The sequence below is a fragment of the Myxine glutinosa genome, chromosome 1, assembly GCF_964187855.1.
Source record: "Myxine glutinosa chromosome 1, kmMyxGlut1.1, whole genome shotgun sequence".
NCBI lineage: Eukaryota > Metazoa > Chordata > Myxini > Myxiniformes > Myxinidae > Myxine > Myxine glutinosa.
Genome location: NC_136261.1, coordinates 234,913,782 through 234,936,153, shown reverse-complemented (window position 1 = coordinate 234,936,153; position 22,372 = coordinate 234,913,782). Strand labels below are relative to the sequence as shown.

Sequence of the window (22,372 nt, the reverse complement as noted above, 5' to 3'; positions counted from 1 at the left end):
TCCACCAATTAGAAGCAAGCTTTCATAAGTTACCCGGGTATTATACATTGTAAGAAACTTCATGGTTCGTTGTTTGGGTTTTTTTCATCTCGGTTTGGGTTCACCTCGGTTTAAACTCATTTGTATACACGTATCGTCGATGATCGTGGCCCGTTGTGGGTTAAGGAAAGATTTCTCTTAAGGTAGATGTTTTTCCTCTCAGCTAAGGATTTCCTTAAGGGCTGCTGCCTAAACAATTCTAAGGAATTCCTTAAGATCAAGGAAATGCTTAGGAGTCGTTGCTATGCCAGGCAACCAATCAGGTTTGAGATATGACGCATTTCCAAAAGCAAGAACAAGTAATGAACACGTGATTTTAAATGACGCTTGTTATATTGCTACATACACACTTGTTATATGATGAATGGGGAATACCTGCTTGCGGATGAAGGAGGAATAAAATGATTCTTGTACAAAATTCATTCAATTCTCATTGTGCATTTTATGGTAAATGCGGTCATGTGTGCAGCAAAATTTGGTACTTTCCAAGAATGGTGAAAGTGTGAAATTATAAAAGTGAAATACGAGTGTGAAACTACCAGCAAAATATTCTGGATGTCATGAAAGAGTGAAAATTGTGATAACTGTCCTCGACGTGACTAATTTCCATGAAGAGTGCCATTTGGAAATTCAAAGGTTTGTGTTTAAGGATGGAGAGATGCTCCCTTAACTTTAAGGAAGGATTTAAGGAAAGACTTGAGGATTATTACCCTCGCCTGAGGAGAGGGTATTGCATTTGAGTCCGTTTGTTTGTTTGTCTGTCTGTCTGTTTGTCCGCACAGAATAAGTATGATTTTCTCTGCAACCGTTGGTCCGATTGACAGGAAAATTTCACCATAGGTGCAGCTCCACGGGTAGAAAATTTTAAATTGTAATTAGGACGTCATGCGTCACGTAATATGGCCGCCATCTTGGAAAAAACGAAAAACTTTGCACCTCTATCTCCGAAAGCGCTGCATAGAAAAAATTGAGACATGGCTCATTGTAGAGAACTCTCCATGGGGAATAAAATATGTTGATGATGATGTCATAGGTGCCTCCATTATGACGTCATAATTCGACAAGTACAAAACTTCATCCGATCAAGATGAAATTTCTTGAGCGTCATCTAGGGATAAACTAGTGGAGAATATTTTTTTATGATGTCATAGTTCACGTGGTTCTGCCGCCATCTTGGAAAAACCGAAAAACTTTCCACCTCTATATCTCTGAAAGTGCTGCATGGAAAAAAATTGAGACATGGCTCATTGTAAAGAACTCTCCATGGGGGAATAAAATATGCTAATGATGTCATCGGTGCTTCCATTATGACATCATAATTCGACAAGTACAAAACTTCATCCGATCAAGATGAAATTTCTTGAGCATCATCTAGGGATAAATTGGTGGAGAAAAAAAAAAATGATGACGTCATCGGTCACGTGGTTCGGCCACCATATTTGCTTTTAACACAAAAGCCTTAAAAACCACTGAAAACACATCCGGGCGAGGGTCTGCAATCTCCGATTGCTCTTTCTTGCTTGTATATGCAACCACCCTCAACTTAATAATGTCTTTAAGGGAAAAGTAAAGGAAATCCTCAATTTTTTCCTTAAGGATGCTTCATGAAACCGGGCCATAACCTCCGCCCACCTTAGGTAACAGAAGTAATAAAATGCTCAATGAGAATCTAATCAGATGCAGATCCGGCCCATCAGTGGGATACAAAATGTACACTGTTCAGTCTGATGGAAGTATGCACTATACTGAGTGCCTTCCTAGTTTGAATAAGGTTTTCTTTTTCATTAAGGTGTATTTGCATTGAATACAAAGCTGTACTTTCCTTATGCATCAGTGGAAAAATGCAAAATGTCTAAAATGTTTGCATAGCAGTTTTTTTTTGAAAAAAAAAAAATCAAATCTATTTTTCTAAACCCCAAGTTTTTTTTTTTCCTGCAGATGTGGAGTCTGAGAAGAATGATAGGCATCCCAAAAGGAGAGTGCATGCATTTGCATCCTCTGATAGGTAGGCATTGATGTCTTGTTCCATTTTACCTTGACCTTTGCACTCAGTTATTGCCTCGTCCCCACTGTCAAGTACATCGTTCCAAGGGCTGAAACAATGAGTGTTCTAAGCCATGAGAAAAACTGACTGTTTATACATCCTCACAGGCTGAGGGTGATGTGAATGCATAACTATTGTATGCCCAGCAAGCCATTGTAGGCCTGTTCCTAAGGGTGGCGCCAAAATACTCTGGGTGCCGGCTTGTTTTTAGTACTACCCCACTTTTCCTGTTGTGGTTATTCCATGCACGTGTATGGAAATTTCAGCCATAATATTTTATTCTCACATTATTTTGTAGAATGATGCACACGCTTCGATAACTGCTGTGCATTTGACTATAACCAATCACCAATTGTAAAAAGAAAAAATCTAAAAAAAATAAATAAAAATCGGCCGATGCGATGCCGACTATAATAATGACATCCCAGTGCACACATGAAGTGAATGAATACCTTGCTGGATCAGTAACGTGTCCACAATTTGTTATAGATTGGCCTTGAATCAATACATTGTAAATTCCTTCTCTTTTTTTTATGCTTCCGCTCCCGAAGGTGGCCGGAGGCATTATGTTTTCGGGTTGTCCGTCCGTCCATCCTTACAGGCTAAACCTCGTTTTTCTCAGCAACATGTCCAATTGAGACAAAACTTTCAGGGTAGGAGAAAACTTTTTCAGAGACAAAACTTTCAGCCATAAACCCATGCAGAATGTTTTTTATGATAATTGTGACGTCGTAGGTCACGTGGTATAGCAGCCATCTTGGATTAAACGCATATAATTAAAAAACATTGTCGGAAACCGCTGAATGAAAAAATTTGAAACTTGCCACATTGTCGAGTACTCCCAATGGGGAGCAAAAGCATGATAATGATGACATCAGAGGTGAAGTGGAATACCAGCCAAAATGTTTTAATAGAATTTCTTATCCTAAAAATCTGAAATTGCATGCACATAATCTATGACCCATTTGTATTGAAATATGAAATGTATGACATCATAGGTCACATGGTTTGGCAGCCATATTGGATTTAACCTCAAACCTTTAAAAAAACATCTTCTCCTAAAGCACCAAATCAATTAATTCGAAACTTTACATGTCATTGACTAGGCATGGCGATTGAAAGATGATCACGAAAACATATTGGATTGAAGGAAAATATTAAATAATTATATCTCTGAAACCCTATCGATGCGAAATTTTACAAATAACATCTAACACCATATAAAATGATGATGTCGTAGGTCACGTGGTTTGGCAGCCATATTGGAGAGAAAAATGAACCTTATCCGATCAACACAAAACTTCACACACGTGATCCCTACCCATACATATGCAGAGTGTACATTTTAAGGTCATATATCACATGATATGGCAGCCATATTAGCTTGAAAACTGATATTAAAAAAAAAAAATCCCTTTGAAGCCACTTCACCGATCGATGTGAAACCTGTCATGGCTGGTGAAAATGTGATACTTGAAAACAGCTGAAGGGATTTAAATCAAACTTGTTTATTTTTAGGATAGTGAACAAGGGCATCTGCCCATTGTGGGACAAAGCGGAGGCATGTTGGCGACAGCCGCATTGCTCTAGTTTTTTTAAGTTTTTTTTTTTTTTTTTTTTTTTTTTTTCTTTGTACACTACCGGTCAAAAGTTTTAGAACACCTCAATTTTTCCAGTTTTTATTGAAATTTAAGCAATTCAAGTACAGTGAATAACCTGAAATGGTACAAAGGTAAGCAGTAAACTGCTCGAGGTTCAAAAAAAATTTAGGTAAGCAAAAACGGGAAAATAATGTAAATTGCACAGTTATATTGTAAAAAAAAAAAAGGCCTTCTTCAGAGAACAAGTAATGGGTTAACAACTTACAGCTGTTCTGCAGCAATGTAAGTAAATTAAGCCTTGAAAGTTGATGCAAACATTTCCTACAGGTGTCCCAACCTCTGTTGATTACTTGATTACAAACCCCCTGTCTGTATAGAAGCAGCATTGGAACAGACTGTTATTACACCCTCTGAAGCATTATTTGAACAATATTGCACTGCAGGAAGTAGTATATTGCTATCGTAATGGTGGGAAAAAGGCAATTAACAAAGGAAGACAGACAGACCATGATAACCCTTAAAAGTGTAGGTCGTTCCTTCAGAGAAATTGCAAAGAAAGCCAAGGTGTCAGTGAGTACAGTTTCCTGCACCATCAAAAGGCACTTGCAAACTGGAGGAATGTTGACAGGAAGAGGTCTGGCAGACCCAAAGCCACAACAGAATCAGAAGACAAGTTTCTGAGTCAACAGCTTGCGTGATAGGCGGCTCACAGGACAACAGCTTCAAGCACAGCTTAACACTGGTCGAAGTAAGCAAGTCTCAGTTTCAACTGTGAAGAGAAGACTTTGAGCTGCAGGTTTGACAGGTCGAGTGGCAGTAAGAAAGGCATTGCTAAGATGGCAAAATAAGAAAAAGAGGCTTGCCTGGGCCATGAAGCACCGCCAGTGGACTACTGAAGACTAGAAGAAGGTCTTGTAGACCGATGAATCAAAATTTGAAATCTTTGTTTCATCACGCAGAGTTTTTGTATGCCGTTGAGTCGGCAAAAGTATGTTTCCTCAGTGTGTGACACCATTGTCAAACATGGAGGAGGAAGCATGATGGTCTGGGGCTCTTTTGCTGGATCCAGTCGGCGACTTGCACAGAGTGACTGGCACCCTGAACCAAAAGGGCTACCACAGCATTTTGCAGCACCATGCAATACCTTCTGGTATACGCCTAGTTGGTCAGGGGTTCATCCTACAGCAAGATAATGACCCTAAACACACCTCCAGGCTATGTCAAAACTACCTTCGAGGAAAAGAACAAGACGGTAGGCTTCAAATCATGGAATGGCCAGCACAGTCTCCTGACTTAAACCCCATCGAGCTGGTTTGGGATGAACTGGACAGAAGGGTGAAAGCAAAGCAACCTACAAGTGCAACACATTTGTGGGAACTTCTGCAACAGAGTTGGGAAGAACTTCCCGAACAATATTTGATTTCCATTGCAGAAAGAATGCCACGAGTGTGTTTGGCGGTTATATCTCCAAAAGGTGGCTACTTTGCCGAGTCAAAAATTTAAATTAAATTTTGTTAAACAAAATGATTCTATGATTTCTTTTTTTTGTCTCCAATTGTTTATTTGTTCTGTGCTTAATTTCAGAGTACATTGAGACATTAAACTGCGTAAATTTCAATAAAAACTGGAAAAATTGAGATGTTCTAAAACTTTTGACCGGTAGTGTATACTTAGTCGAGGCTCGTATAAGAGCTAACACATAGAACACACATAGAACACATATTAAAGAGAGGGAGAGAGAGAGGGAAACATAATAACTGGGGAACGGGGACATCAGCAGATCTGTGGAAGAGAGAGGGCTCGGGTGTGGTACATAAATAAGATAGACACTAGAGGTACTTTCAGGAAAGAAAACGGAATTTGAAGGAGGTGGACTAACAGGGGTAGAACATATCATGGTTTTGGATGGCGGAAGATTCGAGATGGTGGTGAACAGCTGTTTTGAAGACCCAGAGGGAGGAGTGGAATTGAAGAGTGTGGGAGTTTGTTTCAGAGGCGGGAAAAAAGTGGAATGAAAGGGTGAAGTTGACCAGAGTCTTGATTTTGCGAGTACAGAGCACAGACAGAGCACGTGGTGCAAGGACGGAGAGGAGTTGGTAAAAGACAGAAAGACCACCTACCTGCCTGCAGGTGAGAGTGAAAGGCCCTCAGAATGAGCTTCATCACGAGAGATACCAATGAACCTAAAAGCTTTGGTTTATACAGTGTGAATCTGAGCTTGGTGTAAGACAGGAATACCAGAGCAGTACTCTGGGAGAGCAGTACTCCACCAAGCTGCAGATGAAAGCCTTGTATGTGGTGAGGAGCTCAGAGGTGCCAAGGAAGGACTTCGCACGGCGGAGGATGCCCAGCCGGCGACTGGCTTTGGAGGCCAGCTTGGAAATGTGGTTTTCCCAGGAAAGATCATGGCAGATAGTGAGACCCAAAAGCTTGAGTGACAGAACTTCTTCGAGATGATTGTTTAAAAAGTAGATGGGAGGGTTTTCCAGACGGCCTTTCCGGAGAGACATTGTGAGAGTGTGAGATTTCTCAGGATTGAAATACATGTTCCAAGTGTTTGACCAGTTTGTCATTTTGTCCAGGTCTGCAGAAAGTGAAAAGGCTGCACGCTGCCGATCTGAGGGATGAGAGATGGAATGGCAGAGACTCAGCAAAGAGATAGGATTTTCCAGAGAGCCGGAAATATCATTAATGAAGACAAGAAAAAGCACAGGGCCCAGAACACTGCCTTGAGGAACTCCAGCCTGAACAGGAAGGGGAGATGAGAGAATTCAGGGCCACGCAGAGCTTTGGTGAGCAGATTTGGTGAGCAGAGCGGGGTGCCAGACCATATTGAAGGCACGTGATATGTCAAGGGAGACGGCTCTGATTTCCTGTCTGGCATTGAGGACTTCAATCCATTGTTGAGACAGCAGAAGCAGCATGTGACCTGGTCTGCATCCAAAAAGAGGAAGGATTTAATATCAGAAGCGATGATGGATTCCATGACCTTGCTGATGATGGGGAGCAGGCTGAATGGTCTTGTTGCAAGGATCTGTTTTTGCACCTTTTTACGGCGTAGCCTTTCGGGCAGTGCCGTTTGGAACAGCATTTGTCTGTCTGTATGTCCCCACAAATGTACACCAATCAGAGCTGAGGATCTGGTCACATGACAGGGGGACAGCTTTTAGTAATTACAGTTGCATATTTTACTAGAAGGAAATATAATCTTCTGTGGAACGTTTTGGGTCCCAGCGGGTGTCGTAAGGTAGGTAGGTTTCAGAAATTCCTCAATACAATTATGACTTTGAAATGTGATCGACACGAATCTTGCTTCCGAATCCAGAAGTGAACAGATGATGACGGTTCGCTGGTTTGATAATATCCCAATACAATCGTGATTTAACATTATATTTTGCTATATTAACACTATGGTGTTAATTTGTGATTGGAATGATTAATGATGCTATTTGGAATGAAAATCGAGATATTGAGTTTAAAGCAAAATGCAGAAATGACGTAATAATTTCCATCCGTGACATTCGCTGATTACCAATTTGCTTGAAATTCCTAATCCTGAAAAGAAAAACTGGTGATGGCGGCGAGACTTCAGGAGTTGCTAAAAACGCAGTGAAACCGTTAGAAAATATGTAAGAAAATATGTTAGAAAATATGTTAGAAAATATGTTGGAAAATATGTTAGAAAATATGTTAGAAAATATGTTGGAAAATATGTTAGAAAATATGTTAGAAAATATGTTAGAAAATATATTAGAAAATATGTTAGAAAATATGTTAGAAAATATGTTAGAAAATATGTTAGAAAATATGTTAGAAAATATGTTAGAAAATGTTAGAAAATATGTTAGAAAATATGTTAGAAAATATGTTAGAAAATATGTTAGAAAATGTTGGAAAATATGTTAGAAAATATGTTAGAAAATATGTTAGAAAATATGTTAGAAAATATGTTAGAAAATATGTTAGAAAATATGTTAGAAAATATGTTCGAAAATATGTTCGAAAATATGTTAGAAAATATGTTAGAAAATATGTTAGAATAATAAATCGTTAGGAAATATGTTAGAAAATATGTTAGAAAATATGTTAGAATAATAAATCGTTAGGAAATATGTTCGAAAATATGTTAGAAAATATGTTAGAAAATATGTTAGAAAATATGTTGGAAAATATGTTAGAAAATATGTTAGAAAATATGTTGGAAAATATGTTAGAAAATATGTTAGAAAATATGTTAGAAAATATGTTAGAAAATATGTTAGAAAATATGTTAGAAAATATGTTAGAAAATATGTTAGAAAATATGTTAGAAAATATGTTAGAAAATATGTTAGAAAATATGTTAGAAAATATGTTAGAAAATATGTTAGAAAATATGTTAGAAAATATGTTAGAAAATATGTTAGAAAATATGTTAGAAAATATGTTAGAAAATATGTTGGAAAATATGTTAGAAAATATGTTAGAAAATATGTTAGAAAATATGTTAGAAAATATGTTAGAAAATATGTTAGAAAATATGTTAGAAAATATGTTAGAAAATATGTTAGAAAATATGTTAGAAAATATGTTAGAAAATATGTTAGAAAATATATTAGAAAATATTGTTACAGACACGACTTTGATGTTAAGATGGGCCGAGCGGAATGGCCGTCGTGTCCGCACAAATTACCCGATTGTACTCGAACGTTGACGAAGCCGCGCCACGCTGGCTCAATAAGGAAAAAGAAGACACACGGCTGGATTATAATGACAGACACCAATGTATCGATTCTCAAGTATATTCGTACGGAAAGGTTAGATTACAGGGGCTAGAGGTATATCACAGGAAGACAGGCACTTAGACACACTCTTATATTGACCCCGGACAGACGACAGATAAACGGGACAACGGCTGACTCACACGGGGGTTGATGGCAGGGAAAGGCAGGTATCGGTGGCTCCAGGTGCACCTGGGCTCGGGGCAGAATCAACACGGTTCGGTCCGGTCCAAAGATGCGGGGAGGTCACAGCGCTCGGAGGTAACGTTCTTTCACAGGCGGGTTCTCTTCCTCTCCGCGATCGCAGGCAACGTTCTTTCTCAGGCGGGGCGCATCTGACGTCACATCCGGCGCGGGGCCGCGTATATCCGGCGGGGAGTGACACGCCCTCGGCTCGTTAGCGCCGCCCCAGATGGAATCGGTCCGCCCTTCTGATTGGGTGCGGGGGGTTACCAGGCTCCGCCCTTGAGGAGGAGCTGACAGCCAGCCCCTCCGTGGTAACCCCGTGGAGCGCGTGGTCAATGGCGCTAATCGAGCCGGTGTGAGGACGCATCCTCCCCCGCGCCGCCGCCATCTCCTCTGTTGTTGTTGTAATTGTTGGGGAAGAAGATGGAAGGAGGTATGGGAAAGGTCCTAAACTCACTACTGATGCCATATAATCACATTCTGGTGCAACGAAGAGTCAGAATTAATGGAAACGAGTCCTTAACTGACATAGATTAAGAATAACTAGGAAGACGTCCTATAGTTGTCTACGTGTGATGCGGTGGACCTGGGCACGACATTTAATGGGGGAAAAAGGGGAAGGTCGGCTCTACTGATTGTTGTTTACAGACAATGGGACTAGGGAATGGGGGATTGGGGATAGTTGGGGAGTATTGGGGAAATAGGGGAATATTTACAAGCGGATATGGAGGCCAAATTCCATATTCGCAACAATATGTTAGAAAATATGTTAGAAAATATGTTAGAAAATATGTTAGAAAATATGTTAGAAAATATGTTAGAAAATATGTTAGAATAATAAATCGTTAGGAAATATGTTCGAAAATATGTTAGAAAATATGTTAGAATAATAAATCGTTAGGAAATATGTTAGGAAATATGTTAGAAAATATGTTAGAAAATATGTTAGAATAATAAATCGTTAGGAAATATGTTCGAAAATATGTTAGAAAATATGTTAGAAAATATGTTAGAAAATATGTTAGAATAATAAATCGTTAGGAAATATGACCCCGAATGTATTAAGTTTGGATTTACAGTGTCAGGGGATTCAGTCAGAGCAGGCAATGAAGTTCCTGTTGCCTTTCACCACCACGCACCTGTGTGAGTCAGGGTTTTCAATTGTGACTGGCACAAAATCAAATACAAGGCATAAATTGAAAGCAACTTTGAATGCTACTCTGTGAGTCAGCCTCTCACCCATCCCCTCTCGGCTTGATCTGATTGGTTCTCAGAAACAAGCACAAGTATCCCACTGACGTAAGCAGCACTCTATATTTAAGTGCTGCTTCTGAGAACTATACCGAGAACTTCTGAGAATTAAATATAGAGAACTCTAGATTTAAGTGCAAGGCTTGAATGTCTTAAATAAGGATCCAAATATAGTTATTATTATAATATTTTATTTAATCCATTGCAGCAGACAGCTACTAAGAGAACTAAGTTCAGAGAACTCTATTTTTTTTAGTTGTTATCATTATTTATTTTGTGGGCCCTGACCTTTTTGACCTACACTCAAGTGGGCCTTGAGGTGCAATAGGTTGAGAACCCCTGATTTGTAATATACACCTTCAGCCTTTTTTGGGCACCTTTTTTTGGTCCCCTTTTTGAAGCAATGTTTTACGGCCGGATGCCCTAACTGCCACCAACCCTGTTAGTCGCCTCTTGCGACACACAGGGAATTACCAGTGAACTGGTACTCAATTTGCCGACCTCGGAAGGATGACAGGCTGAGTCAACCCCCCTGGCATTAATTCAGCGATCGACCAGGATTACGAACCCAGGATCCTAGAATCCCAAGCCAGCACCCTAACCGCTAAGCCAACACCAGGCTTAATATACATAATATATAATATACACCTTCAGCACAGTAGCAAATGTGTAGAGAAGTTTATTCATGAGTTTAAAATCAAAACTGGTGTCGCGAAGTGATGCATATCGGTTGTGTAAGTTTTGTGACACAGCAAGACAGTTTTTTTTTCTTCAATTTTACACATTTGAAAACGATCTTGCAAGCAAGAACCAACTTTCATAAAGCGGGAAAAAGTTCCCTTGAAATGAAAAAGTTGTTTGACTGGTTTAAGTTCACCTTGGATACAATGAACAGTGTGTGCAAGGAATTTTTCCCTTCTTTTTGCAGTGATAGTGATGGCAATGGGGGAGAGGCATTACCAAGCAAACGGGGTCGATTGGTGTCGAAGCCCGATTCAGCCATGCTGACGCCTTATGGTAAGTTAGCTGGGGCACAAAGGTGACGGTAGAAATAAGGCCGAGATGTTGACATTACAAGATACAAGGAGCTTAAATTTACTCTGAAAACTCAAAATAATGTGGTTTGACAAATGACGTTTTTGCTCCAATAAATCATTCCAGGCTTTTTCCTTAACAGATGCATCAACATTTGATTTAAGTATTTACATGCATTTATGTGGTTTTGGATTTTGGTTTTGAGTACCAGTTCACTGGTAATTCCCTGTTTGTCGTTAAAGGCGGCAAAAAGGGTTGGCGTCAGGAAGGGCATCCGGCCGTAAAACATTGCTTCAAAAAGGGGACCAAAAAAACAACAACAACCACGGTCCCCGAAAAAGGCCAACCCCTGCTTGCGGGGAAAAATGGCCTCTAAAGGTGGTTTTTTAAATGTGGTTTTGGAGATTTTGAGTTGTCATCTGTCATCTGTCATCTGTCATGTAGCATTTTGGGACTCGTGCCACAGGGCATTAATTGTCAACCACAATATATTGTTGTGTGCTTGGGGGTTGCTCCCAAGCACAGGGAGTCACCGCGACCAAAGGGTGGCAACCACGCCCCAAGTCACGGAGCTGGTTGCGTTCTGATTTACAAGCGGTTGTAGTAAACAGGCCATTAAACCAAATACTGTAATTAATTTTGTGTGCACCCTGTGGCTGGTGGTTTGCTTCATTGCTGTGAGCACGGCTGTGCCATGCTGGTTAGGGCAGGAATGTGTAATTTGTTCATGGTGCCGGCGAATACTCACCTCCTCTTCGTGAATGACACCATGGGATCTTTAATATCCACCAAGTAATGCCGGCAGACAGGTCGCCCATTTAACAGCAGAACATTGATGAACCACCCTGCCTGTGAAACACCGGGATGACGGTTTATAGCCGAGTTGAGAATTGAACTCATGCGAGTGAGCTTGGAGGCAAGTGTGCGTACCTCTTGGCCATCCCGCCAGCCCTTCCAAATACGAGTGAAACAGGACGTGTACCATGATGTTCGTGAAAAAAAACTAACTTTATTTACCAAATTACTTTAAACCTTTTATTTCCTTAACCAAGCAAATAAACAAAAGCAATGATCCACCAAAATGAATCGGCACAATCTCTGAATTCTGAAACGAGGGCAGTTGTTACAACCTGTAAGTGCGTTCAGACATTTCTATCGAGCACGTGGTGAATGACATGACGGTACAGTGAGCAGTAGATGCAGTTGTAACTATTAAATTTATAATGAAGGAAGTTGGGAACCAGTTGGTGAAGTAGTACTAGAAGACGACGTAAGATCAGTTAAACGCAATGGTGCTTAAAACGGTGCTTTGTTTGTGTCTCTGTGCAAAGCGTATCGGTTTAGTCTACATTGACGATGCGTGTGGGGAGCACTTTCACCTTGCTGCTGGGAATCACCACAGCGAGATGAATGGTTCTACGGGAGCTCGGAGGCCTTTCACAAACAACGCAACCCAACAAAATATGCTATAGGTAGCTGAGTTGGGCTAAACTAAGGCTCCGATGAATGCCAAACCTTCGAGAGAATCCTTGTCTTGAAGGCAACCCTTTGCTCCCCTCCCTCTCTCCCCTCCCTCTCTCCCCTCCCTCTCTCCCCTCCCTCTCTCCCCTCCCTCTCTCCCCTCCCTCTCTCCCCTCCCTCTCTCCCCTCCCTCTCTCCCCTCCCTCTCTCCCCTCCCTCTCTCCCCACCCTCTCTCCCCACCCTCTCTCCCCACCAACTTCCTCCATCTCACTGCAGTAGCACCACATATCAATTTCTCCTTTCTTGCTCTTTCCTGCTGTCTATCAACACCCTCCTTGTCTCATCTTGTTTCATTTCTGGCATACCATGCACGGCCCTCCCCTCTCCCTTTAAATAGCAATCACATGGCCGCCCGTGTCCAGGCTTGTCAAGGCTCTCTTCACACCAGTGCCCAAGATTCTGAGTTCAAACAAATAATTGGAAGTCCGCTCCGGTTGATTGACATATTAGATCCACAAAAAATGGTACATTTCCATGTTCAAGGAGTTTAATAGGCACGAAGAAAGAAACTAACTAGAAAGGCGCTTGGTAGAGTGCATACCTCTGCCAGGATGAACAGTTTATGTTTTGTATCCCATTGATGGGCTGGATTTGGATCCGTACCTGGACCAAAATCAAAATTAGCTTGTCCTTGTCACCGAACCAACTCATCCACCAAATTTTGTCATAACTCGTCCACAACTTTTTGAAATAACGTGCGATATGGTATATCGTTTTTGGCCACGTCTCTCAATGGGGAAGAATCACTTTTAAAATTCTTGTCTGAATCTGCATCGTCCCCAAAATCGAATCAATGATTTCTTGTCATACACCTGACCTGTCCACCAAGTTTCGTCCAAATCCGTTCGTAGCTTTTTGAGATATCGTGTTATGTGTAGTTTTTAGCCCTATCACTCAATGGTGAAGAATCACTTTTTAAAACTCTAGTATCGGAATCCAGATCTTCACCAAAATCTAACCGATTCATCCTTATCGCGCACCCAACCGGTCCACCAAATTTCATCCGAATCTGTGCACAACGTTTTGAGATATCCTGTTCACAGACATACAGGGGTGAGAACATAACCTCTGCCCACCTCTGCTGGTGTTGAGATAAATAAAGATAAGCTTGGTAAACATAATGTTCATTCTGTGATGGTGCAACCTCTTAGCTCACAATACGATCCTGCAATGTCATGTGAGCTGCTGAGCTACGTTTTAAACCACTTTTGACCCATAGCACAGTTGCATTGTCCAAACATAAGATTTTTATACTCGTGAGAAAAAGCCTTCCTGAGATGAAAATCCTTAAACCATTATGGAAAACCTTTGTTAATACGAGTGTTGGCTTAGCTTAGTGTTAGCCTGGTGTTGGCTTAGCGGTTAGGGTGCCGGCTTGGGATCCTTGGATCCTGGGTTCGAATCCCCGTCGATCGCTGAATTAACGCCAGGGGGGTTGACTCAGCCTGTCATCCTTCCGAGGTCGGCAAATTGAGTACCAGCTTGCTGGGATGAATGATCACGGTGTGTACCCCGATTTAGAATAGGTACACCATATCCCTGCGCGTCGAAAGAGGCGACTAAGGGTTGGCGTCAAGAAGGGCATCCGGCCATAAAAACATTGCCTCAAACAGCGAACCCTGATCGTCATGGGGCCCGCAAGGCTAACCCCCGCTCTGGCGGGGAAAATGGCCTTAAAAGGATCATTCATTCATTCATTTATATGTTAATACGAGTACAAATACACAAATTGGACAACACTGTTTTAGATGCATTAGCAAGTTGCCATGCCCACACAGGATTCTAAACTGGGTAGGGATGGAGGCGGCAAAAATGCAAATTGAATCTTCTGCCAGCAAGCTGGGAGCAACAAATCACATTTATTGCCACATCTGATGCACTATAAATGCTCTAATGGCGGTGAGGTGCTCCAGATGGAACTATTTGCTTTTTTCTTTTTCTTTTTTTTGTATACAACATCGAGGCTCGTGTAAGAGCTAACATTAGTCACAAAAAAAAAAAAACGGACACATAAAAAAACATATAATAAAGGGAGCGGGAGACAAGATGGGGAGAGAGAGGGAAATCTTGCCCAGGGTCTAATAAAAAATTGTATTGGTGTCAAAGCCAATAACCATTTGCAAATTAATAATAGGATGATAATGTGCTGATTAAGTTGTTAGCCGCGTCGCAGACGCTGCTAATAGAGTGCCCTCTGCTGTTGTTGTTGTTCTTCTTGTTCTTCTTCTTCTTGTTCTTGTTCTTGCAGCGAAGACAAAACCTCAAAGCTCCACCCATTCTGGGAACCATAGCTCCACCCATTTTGGGAGAGGCTTCATATAAACAAATATCCACCATTTTATTAACTCGCATAGCTTTGAGGCCTGTTTTGTCGGCCCGTGGTGTCTTCCTCTCTCACACAGTTTTATTTCAAATCAAATTCGATATATCATTCCATTTTTCACAGTCGCTAACATAGTTTTAGACTCGGTTGAAAAAAAACGGGAAGAAAATCCGATGAAAGTTGCCCTTTATAGAACGAAATGAATTCTCAAAGGCCTGTAACTTCAAGTCCATTGAGATTTTTTTTTTTTTAATCGCGGCATGGTCAGTCATACACCGCCCGAAATAAGAGACGGGAAATTGCCGAGATATATATTTTTTTTAAATCGCGGCATGGTCAGTCATACACCGCCTGAAATAACAGATGGGAAAATGCCGAGATATCTATCTATAATTCCAGTAATCTCTGTACGTTTGTACGTCTGTACGTCTGTACGTTTGTCTGTGACCGCTGTTTCTCGACAACTACCGGTCCGATATACTTGAAACTTGCCAGGTATATTGCTGGGGACCCGAGGATGTGCCTTTTCAAGGTTTGAAATTAATCGGACAAGTACTTACCGAGCTATGGCGATTTAGCCGTTCGCCGTTCGCTTTGCCGTTGCGAATGGACCAAACCATTCATGTAAATAGAGGGGGGGGGGTTCTGTGGTCGTTCGCTTTGGCTTTGCGAATGGACCAAACCATTCATGTAAATAGAGGGGGGGGGGTTCTGTGGTCGTTCGCTTTGGCTTTGCGAATGGACCAAACCATTCATGTAAATAGAGGGGGGGGGGGGGGTTCTGTGGTCGTTGCGAATGGACCAAACCATTGTTTTTTTTTTGCAGTTTTTTTTTTTTTGCAGTTTTTTTTTTTTTGCAAGGAACGGGCACCCACGTACGGGCACGTCCTAGCTTATATATAGTACGGGCATGCCCTAGTATTAAAAATTCGTCCATTTGATGACAATCGTCACGATGAAATATTTAATTTATACGTCGTCACAATAATGTGGAGAGAAGAGCATAGCTTCGTTCACGTGTCGCCACACACGGGAAATTGCCGAGATTTTTTTTTTTTTTATCGCGGCATGGTCAGTCATACACCGCCTGAAATAACACACGGGAAATTGCCGAGATATATTTTCACTTTGCACAAAAATAACATGAAGTAATCGAATCAATAGGAATGTCCTGTGCCTATAACATCGACGTTATAGGCACAGCTGCGTCTAGGCATTGTGTAACATCGATGCGGCTTTTGTTTTAATTAAAACTTTTTGTACTTGTTTTTCTTTACTTGCAAAATCGAAGATGTTTCAAGTACATTGGTTGCTCGAATTTGTTATTCTGTCTGTCTGTTTGTATGTTAATCCCCTACAGGTCACAATTCTAAACCGATCGTCATGAGACTATACCAAGTTGTAGTCTCAACTGAGAAGCCTATTGATTTTGAGGGCAAAGGCCATCCTGAGGTCTTTTTTTTTTTTTAATTGACATTTTTCATCTGCTTGACTTGAAAGTTGAATACGATTTGAATATTGGGTCACTGGATTGGGAAACCAACTAATTTTGAGGTCAAAATTCAACTCGGTCAAAATTTCGGTCAAAGGTCAACTGAAGGTCAAACTTCTAAAATCGTAAATTTTCATCCGATTGACCTGAGCTTTGATTAAGATCATCAATTTAATCTTGATGAAATGGACAGTTTGTATCCATGGCAACTTTTTTTTGGAGGAGTGGATTTTTCAAGTATTGTGCTTTGCACCACATCTTTCTTGTTTGTACATTGATCTAAACTTCAAAGTGGAGTTTGTACCGCATTCACATGCAGGGCAAATACATCAGTAGACATCAGTGTACTTCAATATAAACTAGAATATAAGACCCGTCGCTTCGCTGATGGAAATACCAATTTTTTATGCGATGTCTAATCTAGGGGAGAAGAAGAAGAAGAAAAAAAGGATTCCTGGGAGATCCTGCTCTCCGTGCAGGGATAACCAACGTCACATGTTGGCATTTGCAGTTTTGACACGCGTGTCCATGTACCCATAAAAAAAAAAATGTAAACAATTTTTTTTGGATCACAAACACTCCCAGGAGTTACCCGAATCAACCGTAGTTTGATTTATTGAAATCCGTTAATCTCTTCTCAAGTTATAATACGACAAACAGACAGACAGACACGGCTCCTTTTATAATATAGATGACTAGGACATTCCGAGACAATAGACAAATACATACTGTAGAGCATATGGGATTTGAACCTGGGTTCCAAGTATCATGAGACATTGGTTCGGATGGACATGCTAAACAGGCTAACCAAGTAGTCAGTGCTATAGAACATTTAAGCTTAACTTAGAGTTGTATAGTTTTGGATTTTCCTCATTCCCACACAAGGTAATGGCAAACCAGACAGCATATCCCTTTTTTCTCGACAAGAACAAGGCTCATTGAAGACTAAGGTAGAGCTGACAGAGCAATAATTGGGCACAATCAGCAAGATAATAAACGAATAGGAAAATAAGAGAGGAGGGGAGGAAACACTGAAACCAACAAGCAAGAGGGTTTGGTTATGAATAGTTAATGGGGATAATAATGATTATGGGTCTGGATGGGGATGACATGAGGTGGCAGTGCACTGCCTGTTTGAAGCCTTGGAGAGAAGAGTGAGACAGAACAGTCTCTGGGAGTTCCATCGATTGGAGAAGTGAGGAAGTTTAACCAGGAGGGAGTTAATGAAAGAATACGTGCATCATGAAGTTGCTTGGGTCAGAGAACTGAGAGAGCAATAAGGGAGCAATATCGGAAAAGATGCGGTTAAAAAAAACACCACTGATCTACCTTCGATGTGAAAGTAACAGCCCTTGTGCTTCAGCCTCCTTGTGGGAGATTCAACAATGTTGAGAGTTTTAGATTCGACAGTAGCCGGGAGAGATAGATGTGATGCTGGAGCGCCAGCCATAGCAGAGAGCAGTACTCCATCGAGCTACGGAAAAAGACCTTGTAGACTGAGTGTGTAGCTCTGACTTTCCAAGGAAAGATTTGGATCGATGGAGGAGGGCCCCGGTCTGTAACTGACTTTAGAGGCTAGCTTTGCTCTGTGGTTGCCCCAGGAAAGGTCATGGCTGATGGTGAGGCCTAGAAGTTGAAGTGATTGAACCTCTTCCAGTAGCTGACCATGGAAGAAACTGCTTCGGTAGTACCAACCCTCTGTAATGAGTATGGTGGAGCTCTTCATCATTACATTCCCACACAATACAAATATATTTACCATAAAACTGATCGACAAAACTGAACATCGTCCATGAAAACTACCTGAACTGCTCTGCAAATTACGTTACCCATTCATACCTCTTTCTAATTTTTGCTTTTGTATTGGCATCTGAAACCTACCTTTGTGCATTTGTGATTTGAAACATGTTTCATACATGACATAAAGACTACTTTGGCTTGCTGACGCTTGCTAACCACCGTAAATCTGCCGTCTTATGCTTTAAAATGCGTTTGTTTTTCATTTTCTGACATGTCCGTTGCATTAGCCTTTGGTTTCTTGGCTTATCAAAGCTCCAGCTACTGAAATGACCATCGAATGATCCTTACCTGTTAGACTGAACATACATACTTCCACTGCTGTGGTGTAATGTTGTTTTCTCACTAGTACTGTCACACAGCAGTGTAAACAATGGAGTTTGCAGTACTTAACCTTCTGGGTTGAATTTTCCAGCTGTTTTGCATTTGAAGGAAGTGGTCAGCGTTGTAGACCACTTTTGCTTCCTGTCATTCTGTTGTGCTTTTTTCAGTTTCTGGCGGAGAATGTGAAGCAAGGCCACCCGTGCTGTTGGCCGATGCTGATGAGGCGTCGGAGAGCGATGACGATGTCCTCTTTCTCCGTCGAGCACGCCAAAGAATCATCAATGATGGCGATAACGATTGAAAGCATTTTCCTTGATCGGTCTTTGCAACTTTCTGAATAATTGTGACAGTTTCACATTTGTGAAAATATCCATATAATGGCACAGACACCACCACAGTTAGTTTGCATAAGTGGAAGCCAATGCATAGGGCTGTGTAAGTATGTTTCATTTGACATCCATATGGTTTGTGAAACAGCAGGGTGTCGGTCTGTTTGTGATGTGGTTATTGGAAGCAGCGTAGAACAGTAATCACATTTTCTGTGATACTTAGATTGTTACATCTTGGCAGTTAAATGGTTGAGTATTTCTTTCTACTTATCTCTTTATTATTTCTTTTATTGTCAACAACAACAACAACAACACAACATGCATTTTAAGGCCATTTTCCCTGCAAAAGCGGGGGTTAGCCGGGGGTTTATTGTCATTAAAAAAAAAATCAGAATGCTCACTCCAACCTTACTGGAACTTTAAAAATTTGTTGCATTTTAACCAATTTTCCATTACTTGATACTTGCCGTTTTGTCGATCAATTTTGACTGCGTAGTAGAGGGGAAAACTGATTTTGAGGAGACATTGTTAAAATGATGATACAAACATCAAACTCTGTATGTGGATATATTTATTGCAAGGAAATAACATCCACCAGCCAAAACTCCAAGATGGCTGCCATTTTCCAAGATGGCTATTGATTTTGCTCCATTGATGTCTGTTTTTGAAAAATTTATAAATGTCTGTGTCAAGTGATATTGGTGTTTTTACCGCCATGGAACAATATGGCCACCAATGAATGACGTATTTTGGTGACATATACGCGTTAGGGAGGGCAGCTGATAATTATTGTACACAATAAAAAACAAAAGAAGAATATATCCTTTGTGAATCTTTGTGAAACCGATTATGCTGTGAAAGTTGTCTATTACAGTGTAGAACTATTCTACATATGAATGAATGGCAAGACAACGTCGTGGTGTCCACAGTAAAACATCCATGTTATCTGCGTACCATGTCTTGTCTTTTGTGTGTGCATGAGTGATCAATTGATAGAATCATCATGTTGGGCTGGTTGAAGAAATCCAATCCATCAATGAAATCTTTGAGTGTTGGCCTACCCAATCCATCAGAGACTGCAAACCCCAAGCTGACAGCTTTAGTGAATGCAGAGGTGGAGAATGTGATGAAGGAGACGGCATCCCGGAAACACAAGCACGGCAGCTACAGATAGAAGAGCAGCGTGCAAAGATCGCCTGTCCAGCCATCAAAATCTGACCCGAGAAGGCAGCAAAACAGATGACCATCGAGCTCGGAAGACCTGTCCACGAAAGCACAGTGCGTGACTTCAAGAAGAAGTACCATTACCAACTAAAGAGCCAAGACATTGGTGAGCTGGAAAAGCTTCCGCAGCAAATGTGAAGTTGACCTGTTATTCTTGGCAGAAACCTGGACATGATGGATCAAGAGTACATCCACAGCATATGACTTGCAGCGAGAGTGCAGGGGGGGCGTCAATCATCATCTGAACCTCATAGATGCAGGACGGGCAATCGTCATGAGTGAAAACCGGGCAAAACTGAAGGAGTTTGGGGGAGCGGAGTGACAGAGGGTCGAGCTGACCGAAGCCTGGGTGAAATCGTTACTGTAAAGGATAAACTACAGTCGTGGCCACAAATATTGGCATCCTTGCACTTTTTTTTCAAATAACTCACAATTTTCTCGAAAAATAAGTTGACATTGACCAAAGTATTTGGTCTCCACAATTCTTTATTTCACTGTTATTACAGAACCATTGTTTTTGATTCAGAACTTAATATATCCTTTTAAATCAGAAAATAAAAATAGTATGGCACTGACAAAATTATTGACACCCTCGACTTGATATTTGGTAGCACAACCTTTGGACAAAATAACTGCAGTCAAGTGCTTCCTACAGCCATGAATGAGCTTCCTCAACCTCTCTACTGGCAGTTTGTCCAACTCTTCTTGTGCAAACTGCTCCAGTTCTCCCAGATTGGAAGGGTGCCTTCACCCAACTGCTGTTTTCAGATCTCCCAACAGGTGTTCAATGGGATTTAGATCTGGACTCATTGCTGGCCACTTCAGAACAGTCCAGTGTTTTGTCTTTTACCATTCCTGGGTGCTTTTTGAAGTGTGTTTGGGGTCATTGTCCTGCTGCAAGACCCATGACCTTCAACGGAGACCCAGCTTTCTGACACTGGGTTGAACATTGCGCTCAAAAATGTCTTGGTAATCTCCTGATTTCATGATGCCATGCACACATTCAAGGAACCCAGTGCCAGAGGCAGCACAGCAACCCCAAAACATCACTGAACCTCCTCCATGTTTGACTGTAGGGACGGTGTTCTTTTCTTTGAAGGCTTCATTTTGTTTTCTGTAAACATAGAGATGATGTGCTTTACCAAAAAGATCTAATTTGGTCTCATCCGTCCACAGGAAATTCTCCCAGAAAAGGATTTTGGCTTGTTCAGGTGTGTTTTGGAAAACTGCAGTTGGGCTTTCTTGTATCTCTCTCTTAACAGTGGGGTCCTCTGGAGAACCCCCTTTCATTGAGTTGGCGACGGATGGTGCGAGTTGAAACTGTCGTACCTTGTGTCTGAAGATCAGCTTGAATCTGTTTGGCAGTTGATTAAGGTGCTTTCTCCACCATTCCAACAATCCTTCGCTGCAATCTTCGATCAAGTTTTCTCAAGGTTTTGGAGTTATGGAGGAGGACACACACTGATATTTATTGTTGAAGAAAGTAGGATTATTTTAATAACTACTCATTAGTCATTATCTCGGCCCCCGAAGGTGGACGAAGGTTATGCGTTCTTTGACTGTCTGTCTGTCTGTGAGCAGGATATCTCTAAAGGTTATGGATGGATACGGACGAAACTTAGTGGACAGGTTGGGTGTGTGACAAGGACGAACAGATTCAATATTGGTGAGGATCGGGATGTAGATACGACAATTTTGTAAGTGGTGGCGGTTCGTATGCAGCCTGTGGCTGCTTGGCTGCATCAATTTCTGGGGGCACGACTGTGCCCCTGATGCAATACCTCTCTTACCAGTCAGCTGGTACTCATTTTGCCGACCTCAGATGAATGACAGGCAACCAACCTGGTCAACCAACCTGATCTTAATCCAACGGAATGAACAGGGCCTCAAACTCAGGACCCTGAGATCTCAAGCCAGCCATCTTAACTGTTAAGCCAACACCAGGCTTATTTCTAAGTGATTCTTCACCAATGAGAAATGGGACCAAAAACTATATAATGCATGATATTTGAAAACGTTGTGGACGGATTGACAAAACTTGGTGGATGCGTTGGGTGAGTGACAAGAACAGGCCGATTCGATTTTGGTGTGTGATAACGACAATGATCCAGATCCGGCCTATCAGTGGGATACACAACAAACTGTTCAGCTTTGCGGAGGTATGCGTTTTACAGAGTTTAAAAAAAATAAATTTGTGTACAAGATCGAGCCTCGTGTAAGAGCTAGCACATTAAACACACGTTAGCACAAAAAACACAAATGGACACATGAGGGGGAGACAAGATGGGGAGAGAGAGGGAAGCACACAAGCACAACAGTAGAGAACAGGGACATCGGGAGATCTGTGGGAGGGAGAGGGCCGGTGGGATTGGGGGGCGGGGGGGGAGGGTACACAGTATAAAACAAATTAACACTACTAGGAATGAAGTCAGAGAATGAAAGAGG

General features: G+C 41.3%; 1 protein-coding gene and 1 long non-coding RNA gene across 6 annotated transcripts in view; one reads left to right on the top strand and one right to left on the bottom strand.

Annotated features, from left to right (window-relative positions):
- TIMELESS (timeless circadian regulator) overlaps positions 1-19,524 on the top strand; it is a 120,752-nt gene extending 101,228 nt beyond the window's left edge. For all 5 annotated transcript variants that reach the window (XM_078785145.1, XM_078785146.1, XM_068128690.2 and 2 more), the window contains exons 28-30: positions 1,978-2,044; positions 10,810-10,898; positions 18,542-19,524. In XM_078785145.1, coding sequence (XP_078641271.1) covers positions 1,978-2,044; positions 10,810-10,898; positions 18,542-18,675 — 290 coding nt within the window. In that variant the 3' untranslated portion in view covers positions 18,676-19,524. The remainder of the gene's footprint in view (positions 1-1,977; positions 2,045-10,809; positions 10,899-18,541) is intronic.
- LOC137435102 (uncharacterized) overlaps positions 1-22,372 on the bottom strand; it is a 37,026-nt gene that overhangs the window by 7,144 nt on the left and 7,510 nt on the right. The window lies entirely within an intron of this gene.